This window comes from Typopeltis vanoorti, chromosome 12, assembly GCF_054136105.1.
Source record: "Typopeltis vanoorti isolate ZY-2024b chromosome 12, IOZ_Tvanoo_1.0, whole genome shotgun sequence".
NCBI lineage: Eukaryota > Metazoa > Arthropoda > Arachnida > Uropygi > Thelyphonidae > Typopeltis > Typopeltis vanoorti.
This window is the reverse complement of record NC_143560.1, coordinates 119,338,345-119,354,331: the sequence shown is the minus strand read 5'-3', so window position 1 is coordinate 119,354,331 and position 15,987 is coordinate 119,338,345. Positions and strand designations below refer to the sequence as shown.

The window sequence follows — 15,987 nt, the reverse complement described above, 5'->3', positions numbered from 1 at the left end:
TTTTGGACCTCTTGGTGTCCAAGGTGTCCTTTTCTCACTGCCCATCGCCATGCCGAGCCGCTTTTTGCCACAGCAGGAGTGGGAGCTGTTCAGAACAGCTGTCACTGCCTCTGCACTCTCATGCTGTGGCAAAAAGTGGCTCGGCGTGGTGACAGGCAGTGAGAAAAGGACACCTTGGTGGAACCAAGAGGTCCAAAACACTGTTCGAGCAAAAAAGGAGGCCTACCTAACCTGGCTTAGGATCAGGTCACCTGAGATGCATTTCCTGTACACTGAGGCACAAAAAGCTGCTGTTGAGGCAATAAAGACAGTAAAGCAGAGGCAATAAAGACAGTAAAGAGGGCTTGGGAATCCTTTGGAGAAAGATTAGACTCATCCTGTGCAAATACAAATAAGATATTTTGGCAGACCATCACCCACCTTCGAGGAAATCGTGCACAGCAAGGGCAATTAAGGCCTCTGATGGTGCACTTTTAACAACCGAGAAGGATATTCTCCACAGATGGAGGGAATACTTTGAGCCTTCTTAACCCAGGTGGCATGGCAGCTGTGGACATCCAAGAGGTGCAAATCAGGGTGATGACTAGTCTCACAACAGAAGAGGTCCATTTAGCAATAAAATCACTAAAATAGGGCAGGGCTGCTGGTGGTGATGATGAAATTCAGCTTGGAATGCTAAAAGCCTTAAATCGAGATAGTGTTCTCTGGCTGACTTGAGTGTGTCAGGCAGCTTGGATATCTGGGCGAGCACCAAAGCAGTGGCAGACAGGCATAATAATACTAGTCTTCAAGAAGGGAGACCAGAGGGATTACAGCAACTATTGTGTCATCTCTCTCTCTGCTCAGCCTGCCTGGGAAAGTATATGCAAGGTGCTTGGAAAGAAGGTGCAGGAGCATAGTTGAGTCAAAGTTCCAAGTAGAACAATGTGACTTTCGTCCTGGTAGAAGCACAACTGACCAAATCTTCACTTTAAGGCAAGTCTTTGAGAAATCTTGGGAATATGCCAAGAATGTCCACACATTTTGTGGACTTGGAGAAAGCATATGACCAGGTTCCTCGGGGCTTTGGCAAGTAGTACAGGAGTATGGAGTGGATGACCAACTATTAGCTGCCATCACGTCCCTGTATGAATGCCTGGAATTTTGTGTCAGGGTAAACAGCACAAAGTCTGAACCAATCACAGTCTCCGTTGGTCTCCACCAAAGGTGTGTTCTGTCACCCCTCCTTTTTGTAATATTTATGGACTGAATTGATAGGCACAGCCGCGGCAGTGAGTGTGTCAGAATTGGAAGATGTAGCATTGGACGTCTGCTTTTTGCAGATGACCTAATTCTGCTTAGCTCTGCCACATATAATCTCCAGCAGACCCTGGATAGGTTTGTAGCTGTTTGTGCAGAAGCCAGGATGAAGATCAGTGTGGTCAAACTGGAAACATTTGTGGTCTCAGGACAACCATCCCAGTGCACTCTACATGTGAACAGAGTCCCACTGAAGCAGGTGGAGAAGTTTAAATACCTTGGGTCCATATTCACAAGTGATGGAAAGTGAGATGCAGAGCTAGATACTCGAATTGGATCAGCAAGAGAAATATTGTAGGAGCTTGGCCATTCAGTAGTATTGAAGTGGGAGTTAAGCCAGAAGGCAAAGCTGGCTGTCTTCAATACAGTCTATGTCCCCATCCTCACCTATGGTCAAGAGAGCTGGGCAATGACTGAAAAAATGCGGACACGAATCCAAGCGGCTGAAATGAGGTTCCTTCGAGGGGTTGCAGGGCTGAAAAGATTCGATAGGGTCAGAAGCACTGCAATTTGGGAAACCCTTAATATTCAACTGCTGCTTGTTCATGTTGAGAGATCACAGTTACGATAGTACAGGCACCTGGTCAGAATGCCACAAGAGAGGATCCCCCAGCAGGCCCTCTTTGCCAAGCCAGAGGGTGGGAGGCCACACGGAAGGCCAAGAACTCGCTGGTTAGACTATATCCAAAACCTTGGATGGACACGTCTGAGAGTCCTGCCAAAACACCTGCGCTTGGTGGCAGAGGATCGTGAAAATTGGAAGTTCCTCTTGCAGCTGCTGCTGCAAGAGGAACTTACAAAAGGTGGGCCTTGAAGATGGATGGATTGGGAATTAAAAAATATTTCAAATATCTCCATATCTTTAAAAATTAATTAGTTTCATGTCGATTTTCATTAACATGATACTTCTCAATTATTGTAAGCACCTGGTGTTTGGCAAATACAAAAGTTCCTCAATTAGTTTGGCCATTCCTAAGTCTTGTTCTCAACCTTCAGTGCTTACCAACATTCAGAATCAAGATAGTGGTCAAACACATTTTTCAGCATTACTTGTGTCTGAATGTTTCTAGGAACACAGTGTACAAAATACATATGAAATAATGATAATTAGTTCTCACCTTCAAATGCTTTTTTAGCAAATCTTCTTCGTACCATTTCATAATGTTTAATGAGGTTGGTTTTTCTGAACCATTTCATATTTTCAAGTTGCACTGAAATTATACAAGTCAGAATTCTGAAAGATTTAATGCTACTTAAATTAGTGAAATATAACAATATATAAAAAATATGATTTTATTAATATAAAATTACTTCCATACAGTAATTTAGTATTAGCATTCAGTATTAGCACTAGCATACCAAAATGTAAGAATTTTATAAACTTACAAATTTTATATGGTGAAAGAGACATTATTCATGTTGTACAAATTATTTTAAACAGAAAACAGACAGAATCACATAAAATGTAAAAAAAAATTAATAAAGTAATTTAACTAAATTTTCATGTGGATATGTTGCACACATCTCATCTGAGAGAATGACTATGAGGTATGAGCATAAAATTTCCAAACTAATTATCAGATAATATTACTGCAATAAGTATAAATCTCTCCCAGGTATAGCAGGATCTGTTGGGTCATTTGATGTATAATTAAAAGTTGCATTTTATGCTAATGAAAACTAACACCTCAAAGTAATTGTATATTCTGCCATATGCATTTCCACTCCATCAAAAATATCGTAAAGGTTAAACAGTAACATATACAAGTCCTTAAGCTACTTTAAATCTCCATGAAATGTGCATTATGAATTCACTTCCAGGAGAAAACGCTGAATGAACATCTCTATTTAAAGGTTTTGCAGTAAAAATAACTCAGGAAGTAGCCAAGTCATCATCACTTGGCTTTATCTCTCAGGAATTTCTGAACAAAAAATGCTTCAGTTTCACATATACCTCCCCAGATCTACCTGTGATGCTGTGCAACTAAGTCAAGTACTGAAAGATTTTTTTTAACATCTACTCTATAAAACCCCTTTAATAACTTATGTTTCCATCATATTCCCTTTTTCCATTTACCAGAACTTTGTAATCCACAAGCCTTCAGTTTATCTTCAGAAGGGGTGCTCTGAATCCTCACCACCACTTAAACATTACTAAAAAAACCCAGGCAATCTTATAAAGAAGGATAATAACTTCCATATCAATGATTGCCAGTATGCTTCCAGGTGATCCTTTGAACTATTTTACTATTTTATCCACTTCTGTAATGTCCTCTGAACTTCAACTCCCTTCTTCTTCTTTCACTCTGCCTTATCCCATGTTAAACGGGGTAGGCGCACCAATCTTTAACCTTCCTCTTCCAAGTTCTCCGGTCCAGAGCATCCTTCGGACTCCATCCTTTCTCCCTAAGATCCTCTGTCATCTTAGCCCTCCACCTGAGCTTGGGCCTTCCTCTTTTCTCCTTCCCTCCAACTCCATATACTCCACTCGTTTACCAACATACTCTTCACCCTTCTTCTCAACATGTCCAAACCACCTCAGCCTACTTTCTTGTATCTTCTTGCCAATTGGTCCCACCTTAACCGTCCCTCTGATGTAGTCATTCCTTATCCTGTCCTTCTTTGTCACACCACTCATCCATCTCAACATCTGCATCTCCACTACCTCCATCTTCCTCTCCTGTGCCTTGGTTATAGGCCACGTCTCCGCACCATGGAGCATTGCCAGCCTCACCACCATCTTATAGAGCTTTCCTTTCCTCTTACAACTCACTCTCTTGTCACACAGGACCCTGCTCATCTTCCTCCGATTCATCCAACCACATGTTATTCGGTGCTGTATTTCCTCATCCAGGTCACCATTCCTCTCGACAACCGACCCAAGGTACTTGAATTTCTTCCCTGAAATTAGCCTTTCACCCTGGAGTCGTATGACGATATCCTCGTCACTCCCCGTTGACATATATTCAGTCTTCACCCGGTTAATTCTCATGCCGCTCTTCTCCAATGCCTTTCTCCACTCTTCCAGGGTATTTTCAAGCTTCTCTCGGGATGATTCGCATAGAACAATGTCATTGGCAAACAGCATGCTCCATGGTGCCTCCTTGACATCCTCCACTAGTACATCCATGACCAGGTCAAAGAGGTAGGGGCTCAGAGCTGACCCTTGGTGTAGCCCTACGACAATAGGGAATCCTTCTGTCATGCTGACACTAGACCTGACCTGAGTTTCTGTTCCCTCATACATCTCCTTCACCAACCTCACGTACTTCTCCCCGACACCCCCTTCTTCCTCATACACCTCCATACCTCCTGCCTGGCCACTCTGTCATATGCCTTTTCCAGATCTATAAACACCATGTGCAGATCCACTTGCATCTCTCTATATTTCTCCATCAATCGTCTTAGCACAAATATTGCATCCGTTGTCCCTCTTCCTGGCATAAATCCAAACTGCTCCTCACCAATTTTCGTTTCCTGCTGTAACCTTGCTTCAATTACTCTTTTCCATATTTTTAATGTGTGTGACATCAGCTTGATTCCAACTTCAACTTCAACTGAACTTCAACTCCCTGCTCACCATTTAATCAATTGATTAAATCATTTTACACATATCTGAGTAGTTAAAAGTTGTGGTAAACTATTCTCATTTATTCTATCTAGTAAATTTATAAAAAACAATAAAATCAGAAACCAAAAACTTCATTGAATATTTGTACACATACAATATCACAGATGACTCTCAACTACTATAACAAACTATTTTAAGCCCCATCCAAACCTCATTAAATACATAAGTATTATTTTTAATGAAATTACAACATATACTAAATATTAATTATAATAACTTTTATTTCGGCAATGTGTAATTGCTGTCAGATATGTAGCAATATGTAGTATACGTTGTAATTTCATGAAAAATTATAGTTATGAATAGCCAACATATAAGCCATTCAAACCAGAATTACCAAACAAGGAGATTCCATCGCATTCAATGTCTGAAATTATAGTACGTTGAAGCTGAAGATTTCCATACAACTGAATTGATTAATCTTTTTAAAACACAGCCAGGATAATAACATCATCCATAACTGTGTGAAATTGAAACACCAGTTCACTTCACCAAAGGCTTTGAAATGAAGCCTATGTTAGTTTATCATGTGCAAAATCCAAGATCTAAAATTATTGAAGAAATCAGCACAATTTGAAAAGAACTTGGATTTAATGAACTGGATAAAAAAGATGTGAGAAACTTGCTCGATTCCCATTCAGAACAATTAAGTGAGAATGATCTCCTTCAACTAGAGGAATAGCATGCATATGAAGAAGAATATAAGGAGTGCGAACAAGAAGATAATGTTACGACTAAGAAAACTAACTGCAAAAGAACTTCAGCTAGTTTTTAATCACATTGAGCATGCTAAGGAAATTTTGTTTGATGCTGATCCTGATATGGAATGAAGCTCCGAGGTCTGCCAAAATCTTTATATTGCATGACAAGATGAAAAAGTCGAGCACGATTCAAACATCTTTACTTAATTTTTTTTGTAAAAAAGTAGCTCCATCAAATGTTTAGACATTAAATAAAAATTTAACAACTGATTTTTTATTAACCTTGATGATTTTATCCTCATATAAATTTTTCACTGTAAATTACACTGTAATTTTTTTTTTCAGATTTACGTTAACTGATGGATGAATTATAATTATTCTTATTGTTTATTGCATTCACTTAACGGAATTTCGCTTAGCGCGCATTAATTGATGGATTAATTAATTGCATTAAGTGAGGTTACATCATAATTTCCTGAAAAATAATAGTTATGAATAACGAACGTATAATCGTTTGTATACCCTATTACAAACTAGTCCTGCTATCCCCATGAGTTATGCTAATTAAGCGTGAGGCCACATATAACCATAAGACTCGTCTTCTGTATCTCATTCAATTAGAATAAAATTACTAAACTTACTTCCTTGTTATCTTGAAAATTTAAAACAAACTAACAGTAACTGGAGTAGATGCTAAGATTTCTAATAATGAACAGTGGTAAATACTGCACTCTTCCCGCTATCAACAAAAATATGTTTAGGGAAACATTAAGAATATCAACTCTAAAACAACACAAGAATTAATGTACTAAATAAATAATTCTTATTTACTGTTTAAGTGGTTCTTGCAAAGTGTGACGTGTTCAAATAGTAACTGAAAACAAAAACTGATTTTATCAAATAAATAGATCCACCTTAAAATTCCTTTGGGATTTATAAGAATTTTATTGGGATTTATTTAGGATTTTATTAAGTTACTTTGCTCTGTAGTCCATATATCAGATAGAAATTTTTCATCAGAAGGATCTATGTATAAGAGTTGTATATGACTAATTAAGCCAAAAGAAGCACAAAAAATAGTGCTTCTTTTGGCTTAATTAGCATGACTAGTTTCATTCTGCTCTAGAGGACTTCATCTGGTGCAAATATACACAGAAGAAAAGATTATGCAAAACATGAAAAAACAGTAACAATCATTATTCTAAAAAAGAATTGCTATAGTCCGAACTATTCTGGACTTGTTGAGTGTGTGTGCAAATAGTCACATTTTCACCACAGCTAAATTATACTTTAATAACAATATGATAAGCTAAGGTTTACATTCAGATGGTCAGGTCTGAATACTATTTCCATAGCAATATCACTGATATTATATTTTTGCATTTATTCCTGTTAAAGACTCCCTAATTGTTTACTGGCTTCACATTATTCCTAAAATTAAACACAATATACTAATACTTCATGAAGAGGACATTTTTTGATGTGTAAACATTGCATCACCTTTGCATTAATAGCCCAGGTGTGTGGTCAAAATACGGACCCCTCTGAGCAAACGTACAGATGCTGCAGTGAGTCAAATTCTTAATGTTCCAGTGGTTCTAAACCACCCAGAAGGCGAGACAGGGTATACATTGAGACAATAGTACTTAGATATCAGTGACTGTGATTGGTTATTGTGTCAACCAATCTAATTGAATGTTGTCTTTTGTCATGAGTTGCTGTTTTTGTTTTCTGAGTTTCATCTGTTTTGTGTGCATGAAGTATGACTGAAGTGTTTAGGATGCTGATATAGACAAGTTTTTCATATATAATTTTCTATAAATAATTTATAACTTTTTTTGTCCATATTTTCAATGGAAAATAGTGTTGATGATCTATGGAATGTCCTGTTTTCTGTCAAAGCTTCTGCTGATTGAATAATTGTAGTAGTCGAAGGAGGTAAGCCTTGTCCTCCTCTTCCAAATTACACCTTTGAGTAATTCAAACATACCAAACAAATATAGCATTCTCTTTCATTATTGTTTTCTAATATATCTTAAAACAAACACATTGTCCCCCATCTATGCAGATTTGGTTCCAATTAATTGATAAAGTATTCAAAGTTATCCTACAATTAATTACACTGAACCAATTAAGATGAACATTGATGCACTATGTACTCGTAAAACTTTCATACATTGATAAAAATGCAATCATATGGTCAAATCGATGTGAATTTTGTAGCATGGATCGCATAAACCACACGAAAGCACACCCAACTGAAATTAGCACATGACACCACTGATATAAGTTCAGCATTCTTAAAATATGCAATGGTGAACCCTATGAAGTCCTTATAATAGTTTAAATAAATGTTTAGACAACCTATAGGCAGATGAGTTGATACTTTCAATTAGTAACAGCAGAGTGATTTCCTTGTGTATTTCGGGCCCACCATATAAACCAGGAATTTTAGTGAATGAAGAGACAGTAACGATAGTTCTCTTGTGAATTCCACTGCTGTTTTAAGTGGTTTACTGATATAATTTTGAGGTTCTCGTGTAAGATCTCTTTCAAGTTTCATTCATTAGTATCTATATTAAGCAACTTGGACCATTTAATAACCATAGTCCTCTGTATCAAGAATGACTACAGCATTACCACTCAGGACTTCTCATTTTTCAGGAGTGATGCTGCCATTTGGTGATCTCGCCGTGTTTATTATAAGGGCCAATGCAAAGTTTAACCTCTCTGGGAGAAGAAGGATGTAGCTCTTTCTCTTTTTTGGTTGCAATGTTATTTAAGTAGTTTATGTAAACACACTTAAATTAATTCAATCCGTCGCTACGATTTTTCCCCCCCTGTTGTCAGTTTATAACTGGATTTGTTTATTACAATTTTATCCATTGTTACATTGTTGATTTTTGAATTTATATGACTTATATAAAATTATCTTATTTTAAAGCTTCAAATTTTCTAATTAATTTTTTCTCATTCATAAGTTGAATCTTGTTAGTCTGGGAGTTTAGCTGTTTTTTATATGATGCCCCAAAAAAGCACCCCTGTTTATTATTGTGTTTATTATTATTATTGTGTAAATGTTTTGCTTCTCTAAGTAGCTGTGCCATAAAGGCTAGTAATTTTTTGATAAAAGCTTTCTTGAATGTGAGATGTCTAAAAGTTTTATATGATTTATCATCATCAAATTCCTGACATGTACCCTCAGGGAGGTACAGGATATGATGATGTAACTTTTTCATGTGGCACTATCTTCCTATTGACAATTTTCCTCAAAATTAATCTGTTCTTGGTCAACACTCAATTTTATCAGATGTTAGATTTCTGTCTTCTAAGGCACTTTTTACAACTAGGTGGTTTTATACTTTGTATAAAACCACCTAGAACTTGGTCTTCCTGTGGGTATATTTCCTGCCATCTGGCAATGAACACCTGTTTTGCTAACCTTTCATCATCCCCATTCTGTTTAAGTGTCCCTACCACCTGAGATCAAGCTCTGCTAACACATTCCTGAATGTTAATAAAGTCGTGTTCTTTCCAAATATCCTAATTTTTAATATGATACTGCTATCTTTGCCATCTGTTCACTCCCCTAATTTTTCTAAGAACTCCCATATCTGTCATCTCCAGTCTATGATCAAATGTTTTATTTCTAACCCAATGTGTCTTGCATACAAATAGTTTAGTATTTTGATTACTTTCTCTCTTATTCCATATAATTTATCCAGTTGACTTCCTACCATAATGGCTTTGTTGATTCTACTATTTCCATATTTAATTTGCCATCTTCACTAAAAATTGCACCTAAATAGATTAAATATTTTACATATTCTACAGGATCTCTATTCAGGATGCAACTGGTGTTTTCAATGTGTCTGCCTATTTTCACTGCTTTATCTTACTTTTTACTGTTTCTCAGGGGCTCACATTGGTGAGTACGGGCATGGCAAACCCAAGATACCCAAGCTAGACCTGATCTTACTTCGTACAATATACACTTGGTATATCATATCTGAAGACTGGTCTTCTACTCTTCTTTCCCTCTACTCTCTCTTACTTCTTACTCCCCCCCCCCCCCCACCAGTGCCATTAAAGCAATTCAAGGGCAAGGAGGTGACTCTTTCCTCTCAAACTGAAGTTTCCATTATCTATTAAGAAAGGTAAACCTGGTTGTCTTAAAGTGGCAGCCCCACCATTAGGATACCTATCATCATGCTAGTCACTTGACAAAGGGAAACACATATTACTTTCAAGTCTCAATGAAATCCAAACCAGACAGACAACATGGGAAACAACCGCAAACTGGAAAAGGTTAAGAAATTCTGGAAAAAGAAAAACATGGTGAAATATGCTACATGGACCATTAGAAGCATAGCACATAAAGAAGAAGAATTACATAAAATTTTAAATGACAAAAATACAGAAATTGCAGTTCTTACAGAAACAAAAAAGAAACTTAAAGGAACAAAAGAAACAGCTAACTACAATATCATATATAGTGGAGTGGACAAACAAATACATGCAAAAGCTGGTGTAATGATTTGGATCCATAAATCAATTAAAGCAAAAATAACTCATTATACATACTGGAATGAAAGAATATTAGAAGTGCAATTAAAATTAAATAAAGAAAATTTAACAGTTGTTGGAGTGTATGCCCCTGAAGAAGAAAATGAAGAGTTACAAGGAATATATGAAAAATTAAATAAAACAGACCATATAATTATAGCCGGAGATCTTAATGCCAGAATAGGAATGAAAAAAATTAACAATAATATACAAAAATTTGGAGAACCAACATTAAACAAAAATGGAAAGCAACTCATTGATTATATAATATATAACAATTTAAAAATAATGAATACATTTTACAAACATAAAAATATACATTAATATATACATGGTGTGCAAGAGTACAAAAATCAATAGTAGACTACTTTATAGCAAATGAAAAAGCAGCAAACCTCTTCCTAGACGTTAAAGTTATAAGAGGGCTAGAAATTGACACAGATCACTATTCAGTATATGCAAAACTAAGGTTTCCACCAAACTGGCTACAAAAAATATAAACAAACTAGAGAAAAAAAAAATCTAATTACAAAGTAAGACTACTAAATGATTCAAGTATAAGAAATTTATACCAACAGAGGATTAATAACTACTTAGAAAAAATACAAGAAAATGAAGGCATTGACAAAGAATGGAATAATATAAAAGAAATTAACGCATCAACAGCATATGAAAGTCTAGGAACACACAAAAAATATCATAAAAATAAAAAATTACATATATGGAACAATGAAATAAAAACAATAATTGAAAATAAAAAGCTGGCTTTTAAAAGATGGTTAAGTAGCAATAAACTAGATGATGAAATTGAATATAAAAAAAGACGAGCAATAGCCAAAAGAGAAACCAGAAAGAGACACATAGAAAGCTGGGAAAAATTTGTATTGGGTCTTCTTTTTTATGTCATTTTCTAGATATGATACAAATTTTTCCCAGCTTTCTCTGTGTCTCTTTCTGGTTTCTCTTTTGGCTATTGCTCGTCTTTTTTTATATTCAATTTCATCATCTGGTTTATTGCTACTTAACCATCTTTTAAAAGCCAGCTTTTTATTTTCAATTATTGTTATTATTTCATTGTCCCATATATGTAATTTTTTATTTTTATGATATTTTTTTTGTGTTGGATAATACTGGCATCAAAAATAATTACACCAGAAACTTACAAAATACCTTAAATGATATTATAACAATGAAAGAATTAAAGGACAACTTAAATAAAATAAAAAATGGCAAATCAGCAGGAGAAGATGGGATAAACTCCGAACTGTATAAATTTGCTGGAAAAAAATTTCATCAAAGATTACTAAAATTTATAAAATAATACCTAATACTTCAATAAACTAATACCTACAGAGGTATTAGTTTATTGAATACATGCATATATAGCAGAAAAACTAAATATATACAGTGAAAAAATATTATTAGAATGTCAAAATGAATTTAGAAAAGGATATGCTCTATAATGGATGCAGCTTTCTGTTTAAAACTATTTATAGAAAAAAGAAGAGAATTTAATTTCGAAACTCGTCGTTTGTTTATAGATTACGAAAAAGCATTTGACAAAGTAAAAAGATATATACTGTTTGATATATTACAAAGAATAAATATACCTAATATTTTACTACATGCAATATTGAATATATAGAAAGATAATGAAATAAAAATAAATGAAAAGTTATCTGAAAAACAATCTATAAACCAAAAAGTGAGATAGGGATGCCCTCTGTCTCCAACACTTTTCAATATTTACATCAATGAAATATTAATACAGTGGAATACCTTAAACAATCAAGGTATAGAAATTTCCCAGAATAACAAAATAAATATGCTATTATTTGCAGATGATCAAGTAATAATATCAGATAAAGAAGACAATTTACAAAGAGCAATATATAATTTAAACATTGTAGTAGAACAGTTTGGAATGAAAATTTCCATTGATAAAACTAAAACAATGGCATTTTGTGGACAAACTCCAGTTAGAAGCAAAATAGTTATTAATAATAAAATAATAGAACAGATAAATACTTTCAGTTATCTTGGATGTGAAATATCATAGGAAGGAGAAAAAGACATAAAATTAAAAACTTCGAAATTTTTGCAGATTATAGTATGATAAATAGAACACTCAACCCAAATATGGTACAAAAAGAAGCAGCTTGAAAATATACAATACCTTAGCAATGCCCATATTATTATATGGCAGTGAAATTAAGGCAATAAACAAAACAAAAAAAAATGAAATGAGATTTATGAGAAGAACTGCAAATTATTATTAGATCAAAAAAAGGAAGGAAGACATTTTAAAAGAACTAAAAACAAAATCAATAGAAGAAAAATGAAACAATTATAAAGAAAAATGGATTGAACATGTAAACTGAATGGCAACACCCGATATCCTATTAATATTAAAATATATGCCAATTGGAAAGAGAAGGCAGGGTAGACCTCAAAAATGGATATTGGATGGATAATGAGACCGGAACAGACCAATATGGTCTATATCCATAATTAGTGTTATGATGATGATGATGATGATGATGATAATGTCTTTTTACTGCTATTTTCATACCAGATTTATTACAACAGTTATTCAATTTAGTCCTGTAAACTGTACTGGATTTATTTAGAAGTGTAACATCATCTGCGTAATAAAAAGAATTACAAAAATGGAAGAAAACTTGTGGAAAAAACTTTATTAACATAGAATTTTCACCTAAGTAGCATAGGCTCATCAGTACAAGATCACAGAATGGCAATTAAACAATAACAGACAATTCTAAAAAAGTACCACCTGAGTAGCTAATGTAAGATAACTAAAGAGGTCGATAAAGAAATGTGGGAAACCTTACTTCATTATCCTAACGTAAACAAATCTAAAGATCTACATCTATCCTCTTTCTGGGAGATAGGAAAGATTAGCAAATTTAAAAAGTACTAATTTTATTTTGTCTATGTATATATTTATATATATTTTTTTAAAAATAAGTTAAGAAATTATGGACCTTTCTTCAAATAAATTTATTTAGCTAATAAATTACTGTGCAGATATTCTACCTTGGTCACCAAGGCATCTTCAGGGCACAAAGAAATACAGCTAAGCATTACACACACACACACATATGCACGCAGACAGACAGAAAAGCAAACACAGATGGAGTACGAAAGCCAGGATCCTACAGTCCTAATGGCCACCATCTACACTCATATATTTGTGATAAAATTTGCTGAAGGTTACGAGATAATGGTCTAACTAACATGTTTTAGGTAAATTCTGAGGCAGCAGAATATTTGGTGAACATGCTCTGGCAGATTCTAGAAATAATTGCTTCAATTTATATCTGCTCCTGTATAAAAAGAAGGATATGTTCCAATTGATCATCCAATGATTCATATCTATGGCATAGTCTCCTACTTCAGAATGCCTGTAGCGCAAATTGGATATAGTTTCTGTCAGTACTTTTTTTTAGGACAGTATGCAATGGTACTGCATATACCAGAATCTTTATTAACAGTGACACATGACATATGGATGCAGTATTGTTTTATTCAACTTTTCCTGTTATCAAAGAATGCATACAAGCAGCTACTGCTTTATAAAAAAAAGCACCGGTTTCTGCGTTCCTCCAGATGGATAATGTGAGCAGACAAAGGAAACCAATTTTACGCATGGCTTGAAGGAGGTCTGTAGGTTGTACCTTTTTAAACCCATGGCGTTTTTTCTGAGATACCCTGGATGTAGCAAATGACAATGGATTTTTGTGTCCTGAATTTGAGATGTGTGGGTATGGAGAGAGTTTTCTGCTAATTTTGTGAAGGGGAAAGAAACTGGCTTAAAAAGATTTCTTGAAGAGAGACTAGTATGTGTTCTGAGTCAATGGTCCTGAGCGCTATAAACACGATATTGCTGAGAGGGGTGGTGATGTGACATCCAGTGTGGATAGGTTTTCTGTAGACAAAGAAGGATCCAATGGGTAGTCAGGTGACCCAATTACCCAAGATTATCTGATTTACCTCCAGCTTCCTTGCATAACTTTGCTTAGGTCTTTTTACTTTGTCTTAGTTGAGAGTGCATCCTTCTAATGTCTAGATAATGCTAGCTTGAGCTGGAGAAATGTCAACATGTAAATATTTAATTTAGTTAATAAACTGCTTCAGAAACTTTAACATGAGTGACCATAAGATGGTAAATTTGCAAATAGGCCATTATGCTAGATCCAATCAAATGCCTCAAAATCGTCAGTGATCAAATGGGTTTCATCAAGCCTTTCCCTAGCTTGTATCCAAAGATGGAAGAAATTGGCAAGTGGAGTGAGAGTGGCAGAATGCATACTTGTGATTTGATAAACTGATGGATTTCCAGGTGATGAAAGAGTTGATTGTTGATGATTATCTCCATTATTTTAAACAGAACTGAGGTGAGCATAATGAAATAATAGCTTGATGGCTGGCTTTTATTTTCTTTCTTTGGGATAGGTGGAATATAGACTTCTTTCTATGATGCAAAATAAATATCACATGCATATGAATGATTGTAAAGATAATACAGAGCTGATGTCAATGCAGGAATGCAAGTTTTACCTGACAACTTGGGATATTATCAAAGTCTCTAGAAAACTTGCTGGTTTGCAAGCTCTTTGGAATTCTGATGTCTTTCCGATGAAAACAGAAGCAGCTAACTTTCATGGAGAAGTGGGGATACTTTTCCCCAACTTTACCATGGACTGACAAATGAACAGGTGTATGAAGGAACCATTACGTGTTAGAAAGATGAAGTAGATAGTAGTGTATAGGTCACAGATTGAGGTTTCTGTAAAAAATAAAGGTTGGATTTATATGAGTGAATGTAGTGATGGATATCATTTATGTTAAGGCTACCAAAGTTGATGTATTTTTTTAAATGAATTTTTGTAGTTTTTTTGGGGGGGTTGGAATTTTGCTATTTTTTTTGCAGTTTTCTAAGTGTGCATTTTTTTTTTTTTTCCAATCCTCATTGTTAGTTTCATATCGAAGTGAGAGCCTTTTTCCCCTCTCAGGTTTCTCAAGTTTTTCATCCTTCAAAAGAAGCAAACTGGCCAAACAGAACACGAACACACACACACACACACACACACACACACACACACACACACACACACACACACACACACACACACACACACACACACACCACAGATAATACACTGGCATCATATAGTTGCTTCAGCCATAATTCTAAACGACTAACTGATACCATGCAAATTGGGAAGGAGTTGATTAAAGTGTTGGAAGTTTATTTTTCACTAGGTTAGACTATAATAAATTTAGTTTAATCCTTTATCCCAGTGAGAGCAAACAAAGTTTGTGCCTGAAAATATTTTCAGGACTGAATATAGTGTTGTACTAATCTTACCTGGGTAAGTAGTACAACACCAAGGCAACTTGTAGCAAAGGTGGAGCAAGCTACCAACACTCCTATCCCAGTATCTCCCATAATGCAAAACACATCTCCTTGTGGATATGTATACTGTTATGCATTAAGGGACTGGCCACTACCCAGACTAGTTTCGACCTTTATTGAGGTCTCTTCAGTAAAAAAAAAAAAAAAAAAAAAAAAAAGGTGGCAAACCTTTTGGTAACTCCTATAGGTAAAGATGACCTTGCTATTGCTTCTGCCTGGTATCTCCAACTCTGGGCCTGGCTCCCACCGAAGAGACCTCAATAAAGGTCGAAACTAGTCTGGGTAGTGGCCAATCCCTTAATGCATAACAGTATACATATCCACAAGGAGATGTGTTTTGCATTATGGGA

At 35.2% G+C, this 15,987-nt stretch overlaps 1 protein-coding gene across 1 annotated transcript in view; it reads right to left on the bottom strand.

The window, feature by feature from the left end:
* The window catches only part of LOC150101176 (uncharacterized), a 202,517-nt gene that overhangs the window by 69,269 nt on the left and 117,261 nt on the right, over positions 1-15,987 (bottom strand). The window contains exon 7 of the mRNA XM_090402185.1: positions 2,418-2,510. Within this exon, the coding sequence (XP_090258311.1) occupies positions 2,418-2,510 (93 nt within the window). The remainder of the gene's footprint in view (positions 1-2,417; positions 2,511-15,987) is intronic.